The sequence below is a fragment of the Octopus bimaculoides genome, chromosome Z (genome assembly GCF_046866305.1).
Source record: "Octopus bimaculoides isolate indiv1 chromosome Z, ASM4686630v1, whole genome shotgun sequence".
Classification (NCBI taxonomy): Eukaryota; Metazoa; Mollusca; class Cephalopoda; order Octopoda; family Octopodidae; genus Octopus; species Octopus bimaculoides.
In genome coordinates, this window is record NC_142944.1 from 7,281,425 (window position 1) to 7,305,229 (window position 23,805).

General features: G+C 38.0%; 1 protein-coding gene across 1 annotated transcript in view; it reads left to right on the forward strand.

Annotated features, from left to right (window-relative positions):
* Nucleotides 1-23,177, forward strand: part of LOC106879644 (centriole and centriolar satellite protein OFD1) — an 85,800-nt gene extending 62,623 nt beyond the window's left edge. The window contains exons 20-28 of the mRNA XM_089365464.1: nt 1,631-1,784; nt 3,839-3,943; nt 5,443-5,527; nt 7,445-7,560; nt 9,232-9,522; nt 12,976-13,055; nt 14,367-14,489; nt 19,149-19,195; nt 23,010-23,177. Coding sequence (XP_089221590.1) covers nt 1,631-1,784; nt 3,839-3,943; nt 5,443-5,527; nt 7,445-7,560; nt 9,232-9,522; nt 12,976-13,055; nt 14,367-14,489; nt 19,149-19,195; nt 23,010-23,037 — 1,029 coding nt within the window. The 3' untranslated portion in view covers nt 23,038-23,177. The remainder of the gene's footprint in view (nt 1-1,630; nt 1,785-3,838; nt 3,944-5,442; nt 5,528-7,444; nt 7,561-9,231; nt 9,523-12,975; nt 13,056-14,366; nt 14,490-19,148; nt 19,196-23,009) is intronic.
* Nucleotides 23,178-23,805: the final 628 nt, after the last annotated feature.

The following is a 23,805-nucleotide window of genomic DNA, read 5'->3' on the forward strand; positions in this document are numbered from 1 at the left end:
ACTTGATATCACATGATATTACGGAAGTGTTGTTTGAAAGATGTACTGGCTGATCAGATATATTTACAAACTTGAGGGGTGGCTATATTTGCACTCCTGGTATATCTCTGGTAGGCTCCAGGCCTTGGGGTGCTGTTTGTAACACTGTTGCTGACACCATAGCCACCAATCATCCTTCAGAGTCCCAGAAAGATATTTTGTCACATCCCTAACCAGCCATGTGTGGCACTTCAAAGATCAAGGGACTCCATATGATGATATCAGGCGGAAAATAATAGAACATCCAGGCCCATACATTAATGGGAGTGGTTGTTGCAAAATCTGCATTGCAGAGAGAACCAAAATTCTTAAGGACTATACTAAACCTGAAATTTTCTCTAATTGTATCCATTTCAAGCACTACCTACAGGAAAATTGGTTCTCCCTGTTTGCTGGTTAGGCTATTATGAGTCTGTAAAGGTTTTTCTTATATCCCCTGGTCCAAGGGAGATAAACCATCCTCATTCGAGTTTTTACACATTAGCCATTAAATCTTGTTATCCTAGCATTTCCTCTCATCCATAAGGTAGAAAGTTAAGTTTTGTCTTTGTATAGAGTCTGATGCGCTATCCACAAGGCTGTGGCTTTTGTGGACATGAAACCATTGGTAACTTGATGTCCAGAATTTAACTTTTTGTTTTAATAATTACTGCTCTATTCTTTAGAGTGTGCTTCTTTTCTGATATATGTTTGACCAACCAGGCTATCAGATGTTGTTACACATCACTGGTCACAATGCGCTTTGCATCATTTTAGCCTTTGAATAATGCTACCTTACTGGCTAGACAAACAGGCAGACATTCACCCCTGATTGGGATACCCTTCCATTGCAGAGCTACCTGTTCACAGCTGAGTGTTAACGTCAGTACCATAGACGCAGGAGTGGTTGTGTGGGAAGTAGCTTGCTTACCACCCACATGGTTCTGGGTTCAGTCCCACTGCATGGCACTTTGGCCAAGTGTCTTCTACTGTAGCCTCAGGTTGAGCAAAGCCTTGTGACTGGATTTGGTAGATGGAAACTGAAAGAAGCTTGTCGCATATATATATATATATATATATATATACACACACACACACACACACACACACACACATACAAACACACACACATACACACACACACACACACACACACACACACACACACATATATATATATATATATATATATATACACACACACATATATATGTGTGTGTCTGTTTGTGTTTGTCCTTCCAAATCCACTCACAAGGCTTTGGTTGGCCCAAGGCTATAGTAGAAAACACTTGTTCAAGGTGCCACACAGTGGGACTGAACTCAGAACCATATGGTTGAAAAGCAAACTTCTTACCACACTGCCACATCTGCACTTACGGTCAAGAATATAGTAAAATAACTTGGTGACTTCTAAGCTGTTATCAGAAATAAATTAACATCAAATTTTGATGGAAGCTTTTAATTCAGATCACTTCAAAAGACTAAGTTTGTATTATCGAAAGGAGGGTCCCAGACAGACTGGCATTAAAAGGGTGAATTTTCATTGTGAAATGGCTGAAAACAGCAGTTATGAGACATGGTAACTTTTTTTTTTCTACTGTTATCTTTCCAGAACTTAAAACACGGCTTCCAGCATTTTCGCAGCCAATTGTGTAGATATCCAAATTTGGATCCTATAAGCCCTCCATCAGTTAAAGTGGAAAAAAAGAAAACTGACAATTCAAGGAATATTCTTAAGAAGAAAAAAGTAATTCATTCATGTTCAGGTAAAGTATGGTTACCTGTACGTAACATAAAGATAGGAGAGTATTGTAGTTCACTTGAAGCATTGTGTATCGTTTATAAAGAATAAAAAGTTTTGAATGGTACAACAATGCACTATAATACAAAAATTGGACTATATACCTGTTGTAATTTGGTTACCTATAGTCCGATGATATTTCAGAATACAATTCCTTCTTCAGATATTCTTAGATGGAGTCTCTGCTATAAACTGTTTTCCAAAGGAAGAAAACCGTTGGAAAACAGTTTATAGCAGAGACTCCATCTAAGAATATCTGAAGAAGGAATTGTATTCTGAAATATCATCGGACTATAGGTAACCAAATTACAACAGGTATATAGTCCAATTTTTGTATTATAGTGCATTGTTGTACCATTCAAAACTTTTTATTCATAACATAAAGAAAATTTTACAAGTTTCTTTCTTTTTTTTTTCTCCTCATTTCCTTCTTGGTTTTCCTTGTAACGATTTTATCGTATCATCTTCCATTTCTATAAGGCTAGAGACGGTATGGTGCCATGGATTCAATGCTGACTTATTTGACATCGGGCATTTTTGTATGATTACTTTGTACATGTATTCTTTTGTAGATGCACTCAGAAGTGCGTGCATGTTTGCGTTTGAAGAATCTCAAATAGAGTATCTTTGGAAGGATAAAGATATAATGATAAAGTAATATATTACGATATAATAAATACATTATAATATAGGTGGCTAAAGCAATTAAAAAACCAAAAAGATAGAATGCATAGATAAGGGTGCAAAATAGCATCTGTAATTGCTAGAAATGAGAGCTAAAAAAATATAACTCAAATAGCCACACAAAATTTATAAAACAATGAAAAATTAATACCTAATTACAGCCAGTAAATTTTATAATATATATATATATATATATATATATATATATATATATATATATATATATATATATATATATATATATATATATATATAAATGTACATACACACTACGATGCATTTTTAATACAGTTAGTATTCATTTACTAAACACAGTATCATTGTAAATACTGTTATCCTATTTTCGTTTATGTACCATGAAAAACTGAGCCTATCTCATTCATATTATTGTCACCTTTTGATACAAAACTGAATGAAAGAAGTATATTCTTTGTTTAGATATAACATGCAGTTATATAATTAGATATTGCTATATACAAAATGCAAGTGAAGCAAAACAAGCTGATATGTAAATTATGGGCATACCTACACAAATGTGCCCCACCAACTTTGTTTCTTCATGACTTACAGAAAAATGGATATTTTTTAATGAAATTTTCTACAAATATATTTCAGATGGCATAGGTTTTGATTATATCTAAATTTATTGTGAAAAAGGAATGTTTCCAGGAGAGTGGGGATTCAGCTTTGTTTCTTTATAACTTTCTGAAAAATAGGTATTTTTAAATGAAAATTTTGACAAATACTTTTCAGAGTGTGTAAAATACGATTGTATCAGCATCTAATATGAAAATAAAAACTTGTGGAATAACACACATACATACTGACAAACATTATTTTTTTTTTTTTTTAATTTATTTCAAAGCAAATTCTGATGCAATCAGAATCAATACCATCTGAAGCATTTTTGTAGACAATTTTATTTTAAAAATATCCCTTTTTCTGAAAGTTATAAAGAAACAAACTCGGTGAGTCACATGTGTGTAGGTATGGAACAGCAAACTCCAACCAGTCAGTGTATATCATTGCGCATGCATTACTGGAAGTCCATAATAAACATAATGTGTGTGTATTTATGTATGTGTCTGTTTATGTATGTATGTGTGTTTTTGATCGTTTCTATAATTTCTTGTAAATTTCCACGAAACTCGTCACTACCATCATTATCTTCATCATTTTATTTTCATTTTCCTTGTTGGCATGGGTTGGGAAACTGACATATCCATACATACACATACATACACACACACACACACACACACACCACACACGTGTATATATAATATATATATATATATGCTTATATATATGAAAAACCATTTTCTCTCTCTATAGACTCCAACTCAGACTCTGATGATGTTTTAACACCTGACTGTCAATCTCTGAAAACTTTGTCATCAACACCTCGCAAGAAGCTTTACCAATCAGCTCGCAGAAAAGGTGAGTTGTACAATCACAGTCAGTATTATCCATGAAATAAAGCAAACATCCTCATCTTTTGAATAAATAATCACTTGGTTTGGCTCTTAACACAGCTAATAACTCTCACTCATAAATACCTTTTTATTCTTTTATTTTTGTATTTATTTCAGTCATTTGACTGTGGCCATGCTGGAGCACCGTCTTTAGTTGTTCAATTCAGCCCCAGGACTTATTCTTTATAAGCCTAATACTTATTCTGTCGGTCTATTTTGCCAAACCGCTAAGTTACGGGGATGTAAATACACCAATATCTGTTGTTAAGCAATGGTGGGGGCACAAACACAAACACACACACACACACATGCACACACATCTTATATACGATGGGCTTCTGTCTACCAAATCCACTCACAAGGCTTTGGTCGGCCTGAAAATATAGTAGAAGACACTTGCCCTAGGTGCCATGCAGTGTGACTGAACCCAGAACCATGTGGTTGGTAAATGAGCTACTTATCACACAGTCACTCCTGTACCTCTTGATATTTCAGAAAGAACACAATGGTAGTGGTGGTGAAGGTAGCGCCACCGCCACCAACGACCCTCTCTACTAAAGGCACCATGCCTGAAATTTGGTGAGAGGGGATTAGTCAATTCCATCAACTGCAGTCTTTCACTGGCACTTAATTTATCGACCCCCAAAAGGATGGAAGGCAAAGTCAGCCTCAGTGGAATTTAAACTCAGAATGTAGCGACAGATGAAATGCCACGAAGAATTTTGCCCAGCGTGCCAATGATTCTACCAGCTCACCACCTTAATGATAATAATAATAATAATAATAATAATAATAATAATAATAATAATGATAATAATAATGATAATAGAGAGGACTGTAAACTCAGCAGAAATGTAATATATAGAAAGATGAGTTCTTAACTTTTGTATACATATACAAAAGTTAAGAACTCATATAATAATAATAATAATAACAATAATAATAACAACAACAACAGCATGTGCTGAATGGTCCAACAGGATCTGACAGGCTGGAGGACCCTGTCTTACTTAAATATTTTCAGCTGAATGCCATTCCTAACCCCTATAGAATATACTGGGTGCATTTTTCATGGCACCAGCATCAGAAGGGTTGTCATGTCCTCAGTAAGACTAAAGTACCCTCTCAACTACACTCATTTCTCCTACCACTTTACACAGTGTATTGGCTGCTTTTTTCATGCACTGGTATTAGTGTGGTTGTCCTGACAGGATTTGAACCTAGAGTACAGGGATCCAGAACAAATACCTCAAAGCATTCTTCTGTCCAATGTTCTATCAACTCTGTCGAATTACCAACTTAATTAGCAAAAACTCCAACCCAAAAGCATTTTCTCTTGTGTCCAACTGTGTATGTCATCCACTGTCAGCTAATGATTGGTAACCGACTTGCACCGTGCCTTCACTTGCATTTTTTACTGCAATTCTTTTTTTTTTTTTTTTTTTTTTTTTTGTCTTGTTTCAGACCATAGAGATGTGGGTATCCCTCTTCCTGGATTGGATATTTCCAATTTATCAGGTGAAGAAGGAGACAGAACAAAATACATAAAGTAAGTTATTTATCTGTTTCTTCTCTCCTGAATCCTCTAACCTCCTCCCACCCCCACCCCTAGTGCAATGGCCTCTGTTCCTCTGAATTAGCTAGTTGGTTGTGCACCATCTTTGTGTCATTCGATTGACTCTTTACCAGACACTGTCCCAATTATTAATTCCTCTGCAATTTCCAGTCTTCCTCAGATTTTTCTCTGCTGATGTCAACCTACTGAAGTTCAAACTGACAGATGTAAGCAATATCTTGTATGTGTATTTCGTGTGCAAGATTCTTGATGTGGATACGTGTGTTGAAAGAATTACAATTAAACCTTGGAAGAGGCATTATGCCAGTAATAAACACACGCACTGGTTCAGTCCTTTATTAATTTATAAATAGTATTTAGTTTTTTGTTAAATTATTTCATTGCACTCTTGCAATCTCTTCAGTAACTTGTCTCTCCACTTCCATTTATTTTGAAAGTATGATTTAGCATTGTTTTGAAACTGTTCGGTATGAGCATGTGAGTGTGTGCACGCTTGTATGTGTGCATGCTCGTATGTGTGCATGCACTTATGTGTTCGTGCTTATATGTAAGTATGTGCGTCCATATGTGTGTTTGTTAAATTTCGTTCATATCAGATAAGATAGAGACTTTGGACTTGATTTTGGTTTCCTTTCTGTTATTTTCTGTTTTCTTCGTAAACGCATCTTTTTTATTTACGTTCACGTTCTGTATTTTATGTGTGAACAACATCTGCAACCATGGGTAATTGTAAGGCTTTTATCTACGTGTACTTGCTATTCAAAATTGGTCGTGTTTCCGTTCTGAGGACTGATTCTTGTATTTGCCATAACGATGCATCATCAGGGTGTCTAGACAGGATTTCTATGCTAATCCGGTCCAGTACACCACCGTGTTGTTCTTTGGCATGTCTATGAGTCAGTTGTTCTCTCAGCCCTATTATATTGTGCTGAAACTTGGAACTGTTATCATCAGCATATAAACCAACTCGACTTGTTTCACATGCAATGTCTGTGCACAATGTGCAATATTGAGTGGCAAAGTAATATTAGAAACAGTGAAACACTGCATCAGTGCAACATTATTGATATTGAAGCAAGGGTCAAAATGAGAAGCTTCTATTATGGAACCAGCAGCTTTCTCAAATAGATTTGTATCAAAGATGTTATTATAATATTAGTTTCAAATATTGGCACAAAGCTAGCAATTTCAGGGGAGGGGTAAGTCAATTACATAAACGCCAGTCTTCAATTGGTATTTATTTAATCGACCCCAAAAGGATGAAAGGCAAAGTCGACCTCAGCAGAATTTGAATCCAGAACATACAGATGGATGAAATGTCTGACATGCTAATATTATCTGGCACCTGTACCAGTGGCACATAAAAAGCACCCTTTGAATTTTGGACCTCACAGAGGCAGTGACAGGTGACGGAGACCTTTGGCGATATGCTGTGCTTCTGAAGACTTATTAAGCCAAGTGAGAGCGCAGTCGTGGCCAATGCTGGTGTTTTGTAACTGGCACATAAAAAGCACCCACTACTCTCCTGGAGTGGTTGGCATTAGGAAGGGCATCCAGCTGTAGAAGCCTTGCCAAATCAGACTGGAACCTGGTGCAGCTCCCCAGATTACCAGTTTTCTGTCAAACCATCCAACTCATGCCAGCATAGAAAACAGACGTTAAATGATGATGATGATGATGATGATGGTGATGGTGATGATGATGATGATGATGATGAATATTGAATATTAAAAAATCCAAAAGGGGAATTTTTCCCTTTTCTTTTAATCTCTTTTCTTTCTTCCTTTTTTTAAATTCAGGTTGCTATTTCCTAAACATTGTAAATACAATAACTTATTTTATTTCCTAAATGTGGAAACATTTCTAACAAATGTTGAATTCAATTTTTAGGTCTGATGACGAACGGGGACATGAAGATGAAATAATACAGACATTAGATGAACCAATCTTACAAGATTTACATATATCCAACGATAACTTGAACTCAAACAGTGAAAGGAAAACAGGTCTCTACTGTCTTTTTAGACTTTTTAGAATTGTTGCTTCTGCTGTTGGTCTGTCTGTTGCTGATAGTGTTTTAATTGTTGTTGCTGCTGCTGTCACTGTTGTTATTGTTGTTACTGCTGTTGTTGTTGTTGTTGTTGTTGTTTGAAAGGCATCTCTTTAGAACAATGGTTCTTAACCTTTTCTTATCTCACCTTTCACTGAATGGCATTTTACAAATGCCTCCTTTTGCATGTTTTGCACACTTTTCACACCTTGGTACACTTAACTACCCACCCACCTTTTCTGCTCCTCTATCCCTGTTCTCTCTCTCTCTCCCCCACATATCCCCCCCTCACACCTTGAAAGCATATCCTCACCATCTCACAGTCTCTCTCTCTTCCTGGTTGGTTCACTTCCTCAGCAAGACACCTGTTCCTGTCCCCCTAATTTATTTTCACCCACTTCAACACTATAACCCACTCGGTTAAGGGGTCTTCTCTTGTGGATGCTTGGTGACCTCACCAGTGCTGGTGCCATGAGGAAAAACACCCAGTACATTCTGTGATATGGGGATCAGGGACTAGCAAAATCCTCTGGGATTTTCCAATTCAAACAGATCAGGTGCCAGAGCATAAGAGACAGGACCTAGTGGTGGTGGACAAGGTGCATGACATATGCTATGTAGTTGATGTTGCATATGTCCCTCACCCCCTTGACCCATGAATAATCATGAAGGAAGGTGAAAAGATAGATGGATACAACACTCTTAAGTATGAAATTGCCTGGATATGGAAAATGAAGAAGGTGAAGATAGTGCCAATTATTGTTGGGTCCTTGGGAACAGTATCAGAGGGCATCAAGAGGAATATAAAGGAGATTGGAAGAGTACCCAGTAGAACTGTTGCAAAAGGTTTGCCTCCTTGGCACAGCCAGAATAATCAGGAAAGTATTAGATAGCTGGAAAGAATGGATAGCATGGTACCGTAGGCTGCAGGTAGTAAGCCTGCTACGCATGCAAGACTCCAGGAACTCCAACAGAACCTGTGATAAAAAGAAGCAATAATAATAATAATCCTTTCTTCTAAAGGCACAAGGCCTGAAATTTTGGATGAGGGGACATCGACACCGCCCTCCCCTCCCAACCGGCCGATGCTAGTACTGCCTAACTGACCCTCATGCTGGTGGCACATAAAAAGCAGTCACTACACTCTCAGAGTGGTTGGCATTAGGAAGGGCATCCAGCTGTAGAAACATTGCCAGATCGGATTAGAGCCTGGTGCAGTCGCTGGCTCTCCAGACCTCAGTCAAACTGTCAAACCCATGCCAGCATGGAGAGCAGACATTAAACGATAATGATAATGATGATGATGATGATGAAAAGAATGAAAGGCAAATTTGACCTCTGCCAGCTCGCCACCTCAGCAATAATAATAATAATAATAACAATGGTTTCTTTTATTATAATGGTTTCAAATTTTGCCACAAGGGCAGACATTTTGGGGAAGGGGATGTGTCAATTACTTGTACTTAATTTATCGACCCTGAAAGGATGAAAGGCAAAATCGACCTCAACGGAATTTGAACTCAGAACATAGCAAGGGGGTTTCTTTTATTATAATAATAATAAAAATAATTTATTTAGTTTAATATTTTCAGTTTCTAACTCAGTTGATTATTTTATTTTAACACAGATTATGGAGAAAATGGAGAAATCTTTAAAACCAGAAAATTGTCACACACTTCAGAGACCATGGATAGAAACTATAGGTCTTCTGATCTTGACAGAATTGGATATGTTCTCACAAAAGAAAGAACAGGAGAGAGATCTATGGAGAACCCTTCGTACCTTACTACAGGCGGACCTGAAGCATCAAAAGAAACAGCTGAAGAAAAAGCAACACCAGTTGCACCTGCTGAGCCTTCGTATGTTCTTCCAGTTATTTCTCTTGATGATGCATGGCGCTCCAGTAGAATTACCAAAGGTACCTTTGAATTTATTTCTGTTTTACAGTTTGCTGTAATATTGGGTCAGATCAAATATTTATTTATTTCAGTTTAGTAAAAGAACAAGGGGCGAGGATCAAATATATGAGGAGATGATGAAAAGTTTGTGGTTTTAAGGGTATCGTGAAAGGCCTGGCTGAAGGCCCAACTTTCCAAGTTATTTTACAGGGCTTAGAAACTCTGAAGGACTGCTGCAATAGTTGGGTGAATCTGAGAGGGGAATATGTTGAATGAAATCATAATTAACTGATCCTTCTGTATTTTCCTTTTACCCAAAGCCAGGAACTATTCAGTACCTCCTCGTGTATATGTATGTATATATATATATATATATATATATATATATATATATATATATATATATAAGGGGAAAAGTTCCTGGAAAAGTTCCTGGAAAAGTTCCTGAAAAGTTCCTGGAAAGTTCCTGGCAAAAAGTCTGGTTGGAAGCCCAACCTTCTGAGTTCTGTTACAGGGCTTAGAATAACTGAAGGACTGCTGCAATAAATGTGTGAATCTAAGAGGGGAATATGTTGAATGAAATCATAATTAACTGATCCTTCTGTATTTTTTAATTATAATCTCTGTTGTTTCTTTTATGTAATATCCATCCATTTATCTTCTCCACCCACTATTCCTGAGAGGTCTACAGGCACCTCCTCCTCCATAGGGTCTTATCAAAAGCAAATGTCATGCTATCTCACTGTATTCCCAAGCATGACCAACTGAAACTCTCAAATATAGAACTGCATTATCCATAATAGATGTTATCTTGGAACAAATCCTGCAGCAACTGGCCTATCAACAGTGTGTATACATTAAGTATGCTATATAAACATTCTAATCACATGTTCATAGTACCATGTTCTGTGACCTTTCAATGTGGAGAAGTAGCAGCTCAACCTATGGTGACTCCCTAATCTCTGAGCTGTGCATCCTATCATGTAATGTTACTCCAGAGATCCTTGGGTGGACCCCACCATTTTGGCCACTTGTATTCACTTGATTGAGGAAATGGCTCTGTGATATTATAGTTCCAAATTTTTAATCGATTATAATTTCCAATTAATACACACTACCTGGTGAGTGGGTAAGGGATGGGGTGGGTCTGACACTGAAATACTGTTTCATATTGAAATTCAAATAAATGACTGAATCAGTGTGACTTTTTAATTTCATTTCACTTTATTCAATGTTTAATGAAGTTTGAAATTCAATCTGAATTAATTGTGTGTGTGTGTTGGAAAGACTGTTAGGGTTTTCATAATGTAATGGAATCTTCTGATTATTTCACAAAAGTCGTAGGAGTGGCTGTGTGGTAAGTAGCTTGCTTACCAACCACATGGCTCCGGGTTCAGTCCCACTACGTGGCACCTTGGGCAAGTGTCTTCTACTATAGCCTCGGGCCAACCAAAGCCTTGTGAGTGGATTTGGTAGACGGAAACTGAAAGAAGCCCGTCGTATATATATTATATATATATGTATGTGTGTGTATATGTTTGTGTGTCTGTGTTTGTCCCCTCACTATCGCTTGACAACCGATGCTGGTGTGTTTACATCCCCATAACTTAGCGGTTCAGCAAAAGAGACCGATAGAATAAGTACTAGGCTTACAAAAGAATAAGTCCTGGGGGCGATTTGCTCGATTGAAGGCGGTGCTCCAGCATGGCCACAGTCAAATGACTGAAACAAGTAAAAGAGTAAAAGTATCATTCATGATACTGGTAAAATACCTGTTGATATTTAGAAGTAAGATCTGAGATAGTATGGTAATTTATTCTCTTATTGTGTCTTAGCTTGTGAAAGAGTAACTTCTGCTGCTTTGTGGTAGGTATTGTTGTTACTAATAGTACCTCCTTTGTGGAGATGATGTCTTGGGTACTGTGAGAGACGTACCATTTTGTTCTCAGTCTGTACAGGCTCTCACCTTTCCTTTGGACAATATCAGTAAAGTAACGAGGACAGATTTATACGCATGGGAAACTGATGGTCCTCTGTAATAAAAAAAAGTAAAGCTTGCCTAGTTCTGTAGCTTGGAGATGAACTTCCTGATGCAAATACATAGCCTCGTGAGAAATAGCAAGTCCTTCATTCAGATAGGACCCTCTTTTACTTGGTAATAGTATCTTCTTTTATTTGGTGACAGTGATATTTGTGGTTGCCTTTGTTTATTTGGTATTGAGAGTATTTGTGGTAGAAATAACATAAGCATTGTGGTGTGATGGAGGAAAAAGACAACAAGAAGCAAAAGGACAGAATGAAACGTTGGACCTTACCTTGTCGACCGCAGCGGAGTACACGATCGCTCCTGATCAGAACACGTCTTCCTCGTAACCTCTCTGTTTTCTCACTGACTCCACGTGCTAGCCTTCGACCGCGTGTCGCCGACTTCCAATCTGACCCTTCCGGTCTGGCCCTTCCGGTCTGGCCCTTCCGGTCGGGCTTCACCTCTGTTTGCCTCACCTCTCTCCACCACAACACACAGCTCATCACAGCCCATAACACCACAAGCATCTTATGTCACTTGGTGCAGGTCAATGTTTGTAATGAAAACACTAGTGTCTCTTGATACTTTGTGGTGGCAGTGTTTGTCCAGTAGATCAAGCATCTAATCCCTTGCGGATAGCTTTAAAGACAGGATTTTGATAATCTCTTATAGTGAATATCTGGAAATCTCCAATACACTTCTTTTTAATGTGTAGCTCATGACATAGAACATAACAAAAACATTATATTAATAACTGGGTATGTGTAAGTGAGGTAGTATTAAAATAGCCAGCTATATAGCATACTTAATGTATACACACTGTTGATAGGCCAGTTGCTGCAGGATTTGTTCCAAGATAACATCTATTATGGATAATACAGTTCTATAGTTGAGAGATGAGGAATTATGTACATTATTTATATTTGACGGATATTTGTCCTCATCTTGTTTGCTGTTAACACGTTTCGGCTGATGTACTCTCCAGCCTTCATCAGGTGTTCTGGGGGAATTTCGAACCTGGTTTCTCATTCCTAAGGTGTTTTTCCAAAATTATGCCTGGAATTAAACTCGGAATCTTGGGTTTAGTAGCCCGTGCTCTTAACCACTATGCCATATGCCCATGGACAATTATGGAATGAATTTTAGGGCTTATAAATCTAATATTTTCCTATCCGTCCTTAATACCAGTTCCTATATGCTACTCATATCTGCTCTTTTATACTTATTATTTTTAACACAGAAGATCCGTTGAAGATGTCATCTCTGGACAAATACTGCAGCAACTGGCCTATTAACAGTGTATATACATTAAGTATGATACATAGATAGCAGTTTTATTAAGCATATACTACACTACCGCATTTTACAAAAATGAAGAAAATAACTACGTAAATGTATTTCTTATGTATTAAATTTATTTTATCCAAAAATATTCATTTATTTCCAGATGATGACACCCCCTTGGAAGTTCCTGAAACAAAGGCTGAAACAGCTCCTGTTCCACAGATGCCAGATTCATCTCATAAAGTATGAAGTTTTTTAACTATTTTATAAAACTAACTTTCAACCCTCTATGTTGTCATCATCACTGTCATCATTATCATCATCATCATCATCATCATTTAACATCCATCTTCCATACTAGCATGAGTTAGACAGATTGATAGAATAAGTACTAAGCTTAAAGAAATAAGTACTAGAATCGATTCAGACAACTAAAGATTCTTCGAAGCAGTGCCCCAGCATGGCCACAGTCTAATGATTGAAACAAGTAAAAGATAAAAGACATATATCTTTATACATGCAGGAGTGGCTATGTGGTAAGTAGCTTGCTTACCAACCACATGGTTCTGGGTTCAGTCCCACTGCGTGGCACCTTGGGCAAGTGCCTTCTACTGTAGCCTCAGGTCGACCAAAGCCTTGTGAGTGGATTTGGTAGACGGAAACTGAAAGAAGTCTATCATGTATATATATATATATATATATATGTATATATATGTATATGTATATATATATGTGTGTGTGTGTTTAGGTCCCCGTAACTTAGCAGTTCGGCAAAAGAGACTGATAGGATAAGTACTAGGCTTCCAAAGAATAAGTCCTGGAGTCGATTTGCTCGACTAAAGGCGGTGCTCCAGCATGGCCACAGTCAAAAGACTGAAACAAGTAAGGAGTTATATATCTCAGACGGTTTTGGAGTACCAAATTTTATGTGCACAGAGCATTACATTCACAAGGTGATGTATAGTTACATGCTTGATCTAGGAACCGCGTTACTGTAAGCTTGTCTTAACCTTTTACTTGACTCAGTTGTTGGACTGTGGTCATGCTGGGGCACTTGCCTTGAATGGTATTTACTCAAACAAATCAATCCCAGTACTTACTTTTTCATTTTATGCCTGGAACTTATTCAGACGGTCTCTTATGCTGAACTGCTAAGTTATGGGGCTGTAAATAAACTGACACCAGTTGTTAAGTGGTAGTGGAGGACAGACACAAATACAAACACATACACATAGACATATACATATATATATATATATTCACATGATGGGCTTCTTTCAAGTTCTGTCTACCAAATACAGTGACAAAGCTTTGGATGGCCCAGGGCTATAGTAGGAGACACTTACTCAAAGTGTCACACAGTGGGACTGAACCCGGAATCACGTGATTGTGAAGTAAACATTCAGAGTTGATCGATTCAACGAGTATTCAATTTATTAGAATTAATAAAGTTTTTTTATAGGAAAATTCTAGAGTGTTTTGAATGTCATTGAACTGGTAATCATTATCTTTCTTTCACTTTCTCTCTCTCTCTCTCTCTCTTTCATTTCAAAGATACCTGAACCTGAGAATGTAACAAACTCTGCAAGAGCTATTGAGAAAGAAGAAGTTGCTGAGATTATTAGCGAGAAAAGTAACAAGGATGAAGACAGTAATCTGATAGCAAGTGAAATAATGGTTTGTATTTTATCATCTGCCTATTGTTAGTTGTACAGTGGTAAGCTCCTCTCGTGGCTAAAAGTGGGCTCATAGTGGCTAGATGTATGGAGGACTCTTGGTTGATAAATGTATGGTAGACCTCCAGTGGCTGGATGACTCTTAGTAGATAGATGTATGAGGAACCCATAGTGACTAAATGTATGATTAACTTCTGGTAGATAGCTGTGTATGATGGACTCTTTTGTGACAAGATGTACAGTGGACTCCCTGAGACTAGATGTGTCTGATGGACTCTTAACAGATAGATGTTTCGTGGTTAACTCCTAGTGGCTATTTTTGAAATGGTAGAGTCCAAGTGACTGGATGCATGATAAGCTCTTAGCTTTTTTTGTTTTTTTTTGTTTTCAGATGTAGTGTATATAGGAGTACATTATCTAATGTGTCTTTATTTTTTATTAAGCAATAAAGTAAGATATGAAAGATATTTGGCTGCTACATCTAGCACATTGAAGGACTATCTAGAAGCTCTATCGTTAGTTCAACAATAAATAATTTTCAGTATAGGCAAAAATTCTAAAAAGAAAAAAAAAAAAAGCAATCTGTACAGAACCAAACCGTTCTTTGCAAACTGCATGTGGCTCTTGGAACTACCATGTGCAGTTCCAGGGATAATAATGGATTTCATTGATGTTTTCCCTAAAACAGCTTTAACATTCTTTTAATTTATTAATAATGAAAATGAAGACTCAATAAAAATCTTCAATGGAGAGAGATTAACCAATCTATTTTGTTATCTGTATGTTTAACATCGTCATCGTTTAACATCCGCTTTCCATATTGGCATGGGTTGGATGGTTTGACTGACGACTGGCAAGCTGGGAGACTGCACCAGGCTCCAATCTAATCTGGCAAGGTTTCTACAGCTGGATGCCCTTCCTAATGCCAACTACTCAGAGTGTAGTGGGTGATTTTTACATGCCACCAGCATGAGGGCCAGTCAGGTGGCACTGGCATCAACCACATTCAGATGGTGCTTTTTATGTGCCAATCACGTGGCACTGGTATCAATCATGCTTGAATGATGCTTTTTACATGCCACCGGCTCAGGTGCCAGACAGGTGGCAGAGGCATCAGCCACGCTCGAATGGTGCAGTTTACATTCCACTGGCACGGGAGCTAGTCAGGCAGCACTGGCATTTTCTTATTTATAAATGTAATTTTTTTAAACGTGTGGTTCTCAAATGCTAAAAAATGTATCATATGTGGTTCTACCTATCAAACAACTTGGCCACCCCTGCAAATATAAGGTCAGATCAGGGTATGAATATCATTAGCAAGTAAAAGTTTGTTAATTTAGCAAAGTATAATTTTATGTGTGGGATCTATCCATACCTGGGCAATCTGGTTTTTCAACGGGTCTTTCAAACGCTTCATAGGAGACCCCTCATGAGACATACATGAGACATGACCTGCCTATCAGAGCTGTTTGAGCACAGGGTGGGAAGAAGTCGCAACACAAGGGGAGATGTGGTAAGATTGCATCCAGTCCGGCAGCGAGCTGGCAGAAACGTTAGCATGCCGGGCGAAATGCTTAGCAGTATTTCGTCTGCTGTTATATTCTGAGTTCAAATTCCGCCATGGTCGACTTTGCCTTTCATCCTTTCGGGGTCGATAAATTAAGTACCAGTTACGCTTACACACTGGGGTTGATGTAATCGACTTAATCCCTTTGTCTGTCCTTGTTTGTCCCCTCTGTGCTTAGCCCCTTATGGGCAATAAAGAAATAAGATTGCATCCAGTCCCCTACAAGCAATTTTGAGCAAATGGTCAGAGTAACTTTGGTGGACAAGAAATGCCAAAGAAGGAAAGAGTCATTGTCACAACTCCCATCTGACCAAAGCCTGCATATTTTACCCAATTGCACCTGAGCCTGTTGTTCAAGGATCACTTCACTTAAGGGCTTGCCTCTCTTCTTCATGATCTTCAGACATGAAGAACAGCAACCATCAGTTTCATTGATAACCTCAGGTTAGTTTTCATGTTAGCTCTTGAGAAACCAGACCGTTTAACCCATTACCTACCAGTGATCTCATATGAGATCACTTAAAAATTACAAATTTTGTAATTATCTGTCAATATTTACACACATCTAACCTTTTTGCTATATCTACTAGGTATATTTCTCTGATATTCAAATGAGGTTTGCTAATTTTTCACCCAATATCTCGCTTATTTCTATTTAAAATGAGGGGTTCATATAATAATCCCTAACAATATTTTGTCATTGATTTAATCAACTATTGACTCATCTGTAAACACACGCACACACACACACACACACACACTCATGCACAGAAATATACACAAACAGATAGAAAGAGTGCGAAAGCAAGAGGAGGGAGAAAAACATCAGAGTTTATTAATTGTACTTGATTGACATACATACTTTTGCTTCTCTTCAGACTTATAAAGAGAAATATATTCACTCATATAAACAGGGAGAGAGAGAAGGGGGAGAGGGAGTTAAATGTAAATTTGATGCCAAATAAGTCAGAGTTGCTAAAACAGTTTTGCCAAAAGTGTCTCATGCCCCTTAAACTGATAAATTATTCAACAAATCCAAAAGAATAAAGCAAAGCTGGCCAAAGCAGAATTTGAACTCAGAACAGTTATCACAAGGCATGTTATTTGATGCTCTACTGACTTAGTGAATCCACCACTTTAATACTAGAACTAAATTATATAGTATGACCAGCACCCGTGCCAGTGGAGCGCTAACAGCACCATCCGAGCGTGATCATTGCCAGAGCAGCTGTCTGGATTCCGTACTAGTGGCACGTAAATAGCACCATTTGAGCATGATCGTTACCAGCGTCGCCTTACTGGCACTTGTGCCAGTGGCATGTTAGAAAATCATTTGAGCGAGGTTGTTGCCAGTGCCACTGGACTGGCTCCTGTGCAGGTGGCATGTAAAAACACCATTTTGAGCGTGAACGTTGCCAGTACCGCGTGACTGGCTCTCATGCCGGTGGCACGTAAAAGCACCCACTACACTCTCGGAGTGGTTGGCGTTAGGAAGGGCATCCAGCTGTAGAAACTCTGCCAAATCAGATTGGAGCCTGGTTCGCCAGTCCTCAGTCAAATCGTCCAACCCATGCTAGCATGGAAAGCGGACGTTAAACAATGATGATGATCCTTTCTTTATGATGGTAGGTATGAATTGAGGGAGATTTGACTGCTATTTCTGGCAGATCAAGCGATTGTATAGAGGATTTCTTTGTTTGTTTAATATGTAGAAGTACATTTTTCTAATAGAAATTAAATTGAATTAAATATTAACCATTTAAAATTTAAACTGGCCTTATTCATTCCAGATATTCTATGTTTTGTTTACCAACTAGCTACATCCAGCCACTCAAATATTCTCCCTGATTTATGTTGAAGCCAGCCAAATCCAGCCTCTCACACCTACCCTAAAATGTCATTCTAAAAATAAACAGTCACATCGTTGAAATCTCAAAGCTGTGAGATAATGAATGATTAATTGAAAGCAATGAGAGTTAAATAAGCATTACATTTGGCAGAATAACCCGAATGCTAATCCAGACTAGAAATGTTAGTCATTCTTTCACCACAAATATTATTTTCCTTTCCTTTCTTTAAGAAAAAAAAGCAGTAAACAAAATATAATAAATACCCATGCCAGTGGCATGTAAAAAGCACCATTCAAGCGTGGCTGATGCCAGTACTGCCTGACTGGCACATAAAAAACACCCATTACACTTTCAGAAGGGCATCCAGCTGTAGAAACATCACCAGATCAGATTGGAGCCTGGTACAGCCTTCTGGCTCGCCAGCCCTCAGTCAAACCGTCCAACCCATGCCAGCATGGAAAGCAGATGTTAAATGATGATGATGATCTTAATCATCAGGAGGGGGCCGAGAATAGATAATAACTTTGTTGTAAGTCTCCCACCATTGAACAACTGGTGAGGTGAATGGAACTCAATAAAGGAGCAAGAGTACACGTAACCTTTGTAGGCATCCCTCCCCAAAATAGATAGGCAAGATTAAAGCAGTTGATATTCCACCACCCAAACTTTTGTTTAATTTCTTTTAATTAGAAACATTAAGACAAAGACAAACTGCTACTAATTAAACTTTGAGCATTCAAATCACTCTGTCTAATGTAATGCTTATTTATTCACATTATTGGTGCCTCGTTAAAAGCACCCATGCTGGTACCACGTAAAAGGTACCCTTGCTGGTGCCATATATAAAGCACTGGTGCTAGTACCACTTAAAAAGCACACAACCCACATTCTCTAAAGTGGCTGGCACTAGGAAGGGCATCCAGCCATAGAAACCAGGCCAAAACAGACAACTGGAGTGAGGGCAGCTCCCCAGCTGGCCAGCCCTGGTCAAACCATCCAACCCATGCCAGCATGGATAACGACAATTATTTTTAATTAATCCTGCATTATCTCATAGCTTAGAAATTTTGATGATGTGATTGTTTAGTTTTAGAATGACATTGTAGGGTAGGTGTGAGAAGCAGGATCTGGCTGGTTTGAACATAAAACAGAAAATATTTTGGCTGGATGTGAATAGTTTAAATATTAAAGGGTTAATGTTTGCTTTACTAATTACTTACTCATATCTTGTGTTTAATTTCAGGAGGAATCCGTCATTGAATCTCTTTCACAATCAATTATGACCAACAGGTAGAATAATTTTTATTTTTGTTTTGGTATATTTGTAAAAGAGAATTTTAAAGAAAAGTAAAATGAAGGTATATTTTCTTCAGTATATATATATATATATATATATATATATATATATATATATCTGTAAAAATATGTGACACTTATTCAGTAGCCATGATAAAACTCCGAGTTTCGGATGCCAGGGTGGGAGCCCACGCCAACATCTCTTCAGTTATCCGGCCAATTTGTTTTTAACGGTCATTTTTCACAGGAATTTTCAATTGGCCGGATAACTAAAGCGATGTTGGCGTAGGCTCCCACCCTGGCATCTGAAACTCGGAGTTTTATCATGGCTACTGAATAAGTGTCATATTTTTACAGATAAATTCCTCTATTTGCATAATATCGAGGTCTCTTTCTTTCTTATGTTGTCCTTCCTGTCAAATATATATATAATATATATATTCTATTAAATTATATATATATATAATTTAATAGAATTTTATTTTTAAATATATGCACAGGTATGTAGTTATGGAGTTTTGCTTCCCGTTCATGTGATTTTAGATTCAGTTCCATTTCGTAGCACCTTGGACAAATGTCTTCTGAAGCCATACACTGATGGAAACTGAAGTATCGCATTGTGTGTGTGCGTATGTGTGCATATGTATATACATGTGTGTGTGTGTATATTTATATACATATGTATATGTATGTGTGTGTATATATCTATATGTATGTATGTATGTATGTCATCATCATCATCATTTAATGTCTGTTTTCCATGCTGGCATGGGTTGGACCATGTGACTGGAGACTGGTAAGCCAGGAGGTTGCACCAGGCTCCAATCTGACCTGGCAGTATTACTACAGCTGGATGCCCTTCCTAACACCAACCGCTCCAAGGTGTAGTGAGTGCTTTTTACGTGCTACTGGTACAGGAGCCAGTGGGGGGGGGGGGGGGGGGGGGGCTGGCATCGACCATGTTCGGATTGTGCTTTTTACATGCCACCAGCACAGGAAGCCAGTCCGGCAGCTCTGGCAGCGACCCACCCATGAATGAATGGTAATTATTGCATGCCACCAGCACTGGTAACGGCCACAACAACAATTTCCATTTGATTCTGATTGATTTGATTTTGATTTTACTTGACTCAGTATGTCTCCTCAAGCATGGCATGTTACCTAATGATTGAAAGGTACCTTTTGAGTGGGCTGGTTATGCAATACTGGCTTAGGCTACGGCTGTGATCTCACTTTCCTTGCCGGGTCTTCTCAATCACAGCAGATCTCCAGAGGTTTTGGTCTTTCGTCTCTGTCTTGCCTCTGTCTTGCCATATCTTCCTGGGTCTCCCTCTTCCACGGGTTCCCTCCACTGTTAGAGTGCAACACTTCTTCACACAGCTCTCCTCATCCATACACAACACATAACCATACCAGTGCAGTCGTCTCTCTTGCACACCACATCTGATGCTTCTTATGTCCAACATTTTTCTCAGGGCGCTTACACTCTGTCGTGTGTGTGCACACTGACATTACACATCCAACGGATCATGCTAGCTTCATTTCTTTCGAGCCTATGCCTGCGCATGTCTTCAGCCGTCCCGGCCCATGCTCCACTGCCGTGAAGCATGGCAATTCGCACACATGCATTGTACAATCTACCTTTCACTCTGAGTGAGAGGCCCTTTGTTACCAGTAGAGGTAGGAGCTTTCTGAACTTTGCCCGGGCTATTCTTATTCTAGTGGCAATGCTCTCTGAGCATCCACCCTCACTACAGACTTGGTCACCCAGGTAATGGAAGCTATCAACTACTTCTAGTTTCTCTCCCTGTCATGTGATGGAATCAGTTTTCTGAGCATCTGCGGTGCTTATTGCTCCTGTGCATCTGCCGCACACAAAAGCTACCTTCCTGGTTAACCTTCCTTTGGTGTTGCTGCACCTCTTATGCATCCATAGCTCTTACACTGGGTATATCTAATGGAGTTTCTACCTACATCTTTTCTACAGGCCATCTACCTGAAGGGGTGTGTGATGTGTTCACCATGTATATATTTATATAATATATATTTGTGTGTGTGTGTGTGTATGTATATGTGTGTATATATATATATATATATATATATATATATATATATATGAAATTAAATAAATGACAAAAGAACAGAGAAAATTAAGCAATGTAGTTCATATTATGCTCTGTACTCAACTAACATCTTATCCTGAAGCAAAGCACATGTATATTAAGCTCTAACTCTAGTTTGTTAGTATTGTCACTTAACATTACCAGTCATATACGGAATGTATGTGTTTCATTTATGCACTTTATTGACTGTGAGATTGCATCAGGTGAAAAGTGTTTTTAAGACATCAAATGTTAAAAAACCCTGTATATTTCAAACCAAGACAACTTTCCCCATAGGTGAACAAGAACAATGGATATCAGTATGTCACTGTTATTTCATTTCTTCAGCATCATATACCCTAGGCGTCACCTCAAAATGAATTAGAATCACAGGTCCAACGTAAATATTCAAATAGTGTAGAGTCTATTTGTTAATGTGCAACAGTAACCACAGAATTAATGCTGAACTTGCATTATTAGAACCATTTATAATTCAAAATTTAAGAGCATAGAAAAAATGCCATGTGGTAATTGGTTCTGCTGCAGGCAGCTTTTATCTTTCCTCCTTTTAGGGGGTCATTAATCAATCAAATTGACCCCAATAGATGTCTAATATTTTATTTTACTCCTTCCACCAAATTTCAGGCTCTGTGCCTGTGCTAGAAATAGTTATTTAGGGCAGTGGATTCATGGAATTATTCAGACTAAATTACCACAATGTACTTGTTCTGGCTCTAAACGACGAGGCTTCCTTTCCGTTTCCATCTATCAAGCCCCTCACAGGGCTATACTAGAAGACAATTGACCAAGGTGCCATGCAGTGGGGCTGAAGCCAGGAAAATATATATTTTATTTCTATTTTAATGGTGATTCCTAACATGGCCACAACCCTCAAGTTGAAATTTAAACTCAGAATAAAAAGGCAACTTTGCTTTTCATCCTTTTGGTGGTGGGGAGGCTTGACAAAATTAAATGCCAGTCAATTACTGTGATTGATTTAATTAATTAACCCCTCATACCTCAAATATTTTGCCCTGTACCTACATTAGAAACAATTATCTCAAGACGTCAGTTGTTTTACAACTTTCCCATTTTTCATCCCTTGCAAATTTTTGTTTAAGGGTTGCGGCCATGCTGGGTATCACCGTTAAAATAGAAAGAAAATAAATAGATAAAAATATTTTCCTGGCTTCAGGTTCGGTCCCACTGCACAACACCCTGGTCAACTGTCTTCTACTCTAGCCCTGTGAGGGGATTTGGTAGATGGAAACTAAGAAAAGCTTGTTGTGTGTGTGTTTGTGTCTGTGTCTGTGTCTGTCTGTCTGTCTGCCTATGTGTTTGTCCCATACAACTGCTTGACAACCAATGTTGGTTTGTTTACATCACCATAACCTAGCAGTTCAGCAAAAGAGATCGGTTGATTAAGTACCTGGCTTAAAAAAAAAGAAAAGTTTTGAGATTGATTTGTTCGATTAAAATTCTTTAAGGTGGTGCCCCAGCATGGCCATCGTCGAATTACTGAAACAAATAAACGATAAAAGATACCACTGACAAATCCCCGCCCCACCCCATTATCCACAACCAATGTCTGAGGGTCAATGTCATAAGCATTTGGTGGAACGAGTCTCTTTATTTGTTTATTTACTTTTAGAAACTTCTCCAGTTGAATATCTTAAGATAAATATTTGTAATGATTTCTCTTGCAGTGATGAAGATCCTTTTAAAAGCTGGTGAAACAACAACAACAACAGTGGAACAAAGGAAAAAAACAGTACAAAAGAGAAGAAAAAAATAAATTGACCAAAAATAATCTAATATTCTTCAAAATAAAATAAAATATTCAGTGACATAAAAAAAAGTATTTCAGATAAAAATTAGATATTCTTTATTCTATATATTGTTAAACTGTATATCATGCCAGTGAGTAAGTTTCTACATGGTAACTAGACTTACTAGACATAGCAGTCAAAACACCCTTCAATTCACACTCTCTGCTTAACCCTTTAGCATTCAGATTACTCTGGCAAATGCCAACATCATCAGCTCATGCCTCAAGTTCAAATTGCTTATTTATTCACATTATTTTGAATTAATCATGGCGTTAGGAAGGGCATCCAGCTGTAGAAACTCTGCCAAATCAGACTGGAGCCTGGTGTTGCCATCTGGTTTCACCAGTCCTCAGTCAAATCGTCCAACCCATGCTAGCATGGAAAGCGGACGTTAAACGATGATGATGATGATGATGATTATCTCAGAGCTTTAACATTTCAATGCTGTGATTGTTAATTGTGTAAATATAAGAAGCCAGATCAGACCAGTTTGAACATAAAATAGATAGAATATTTGAGCAGCCAGATATGGCTGGTTTATATGGAAGTACACATTAGATGTGCACACTTGAAATAAGCCATGTCAGATAAGAAGGCATAGCCATGATTAGAATCTCTTTCATCAGAAGTCTGCAGGAATGGGGCAGCTTGTCCTTTTTGTTTTTTGTTTTTC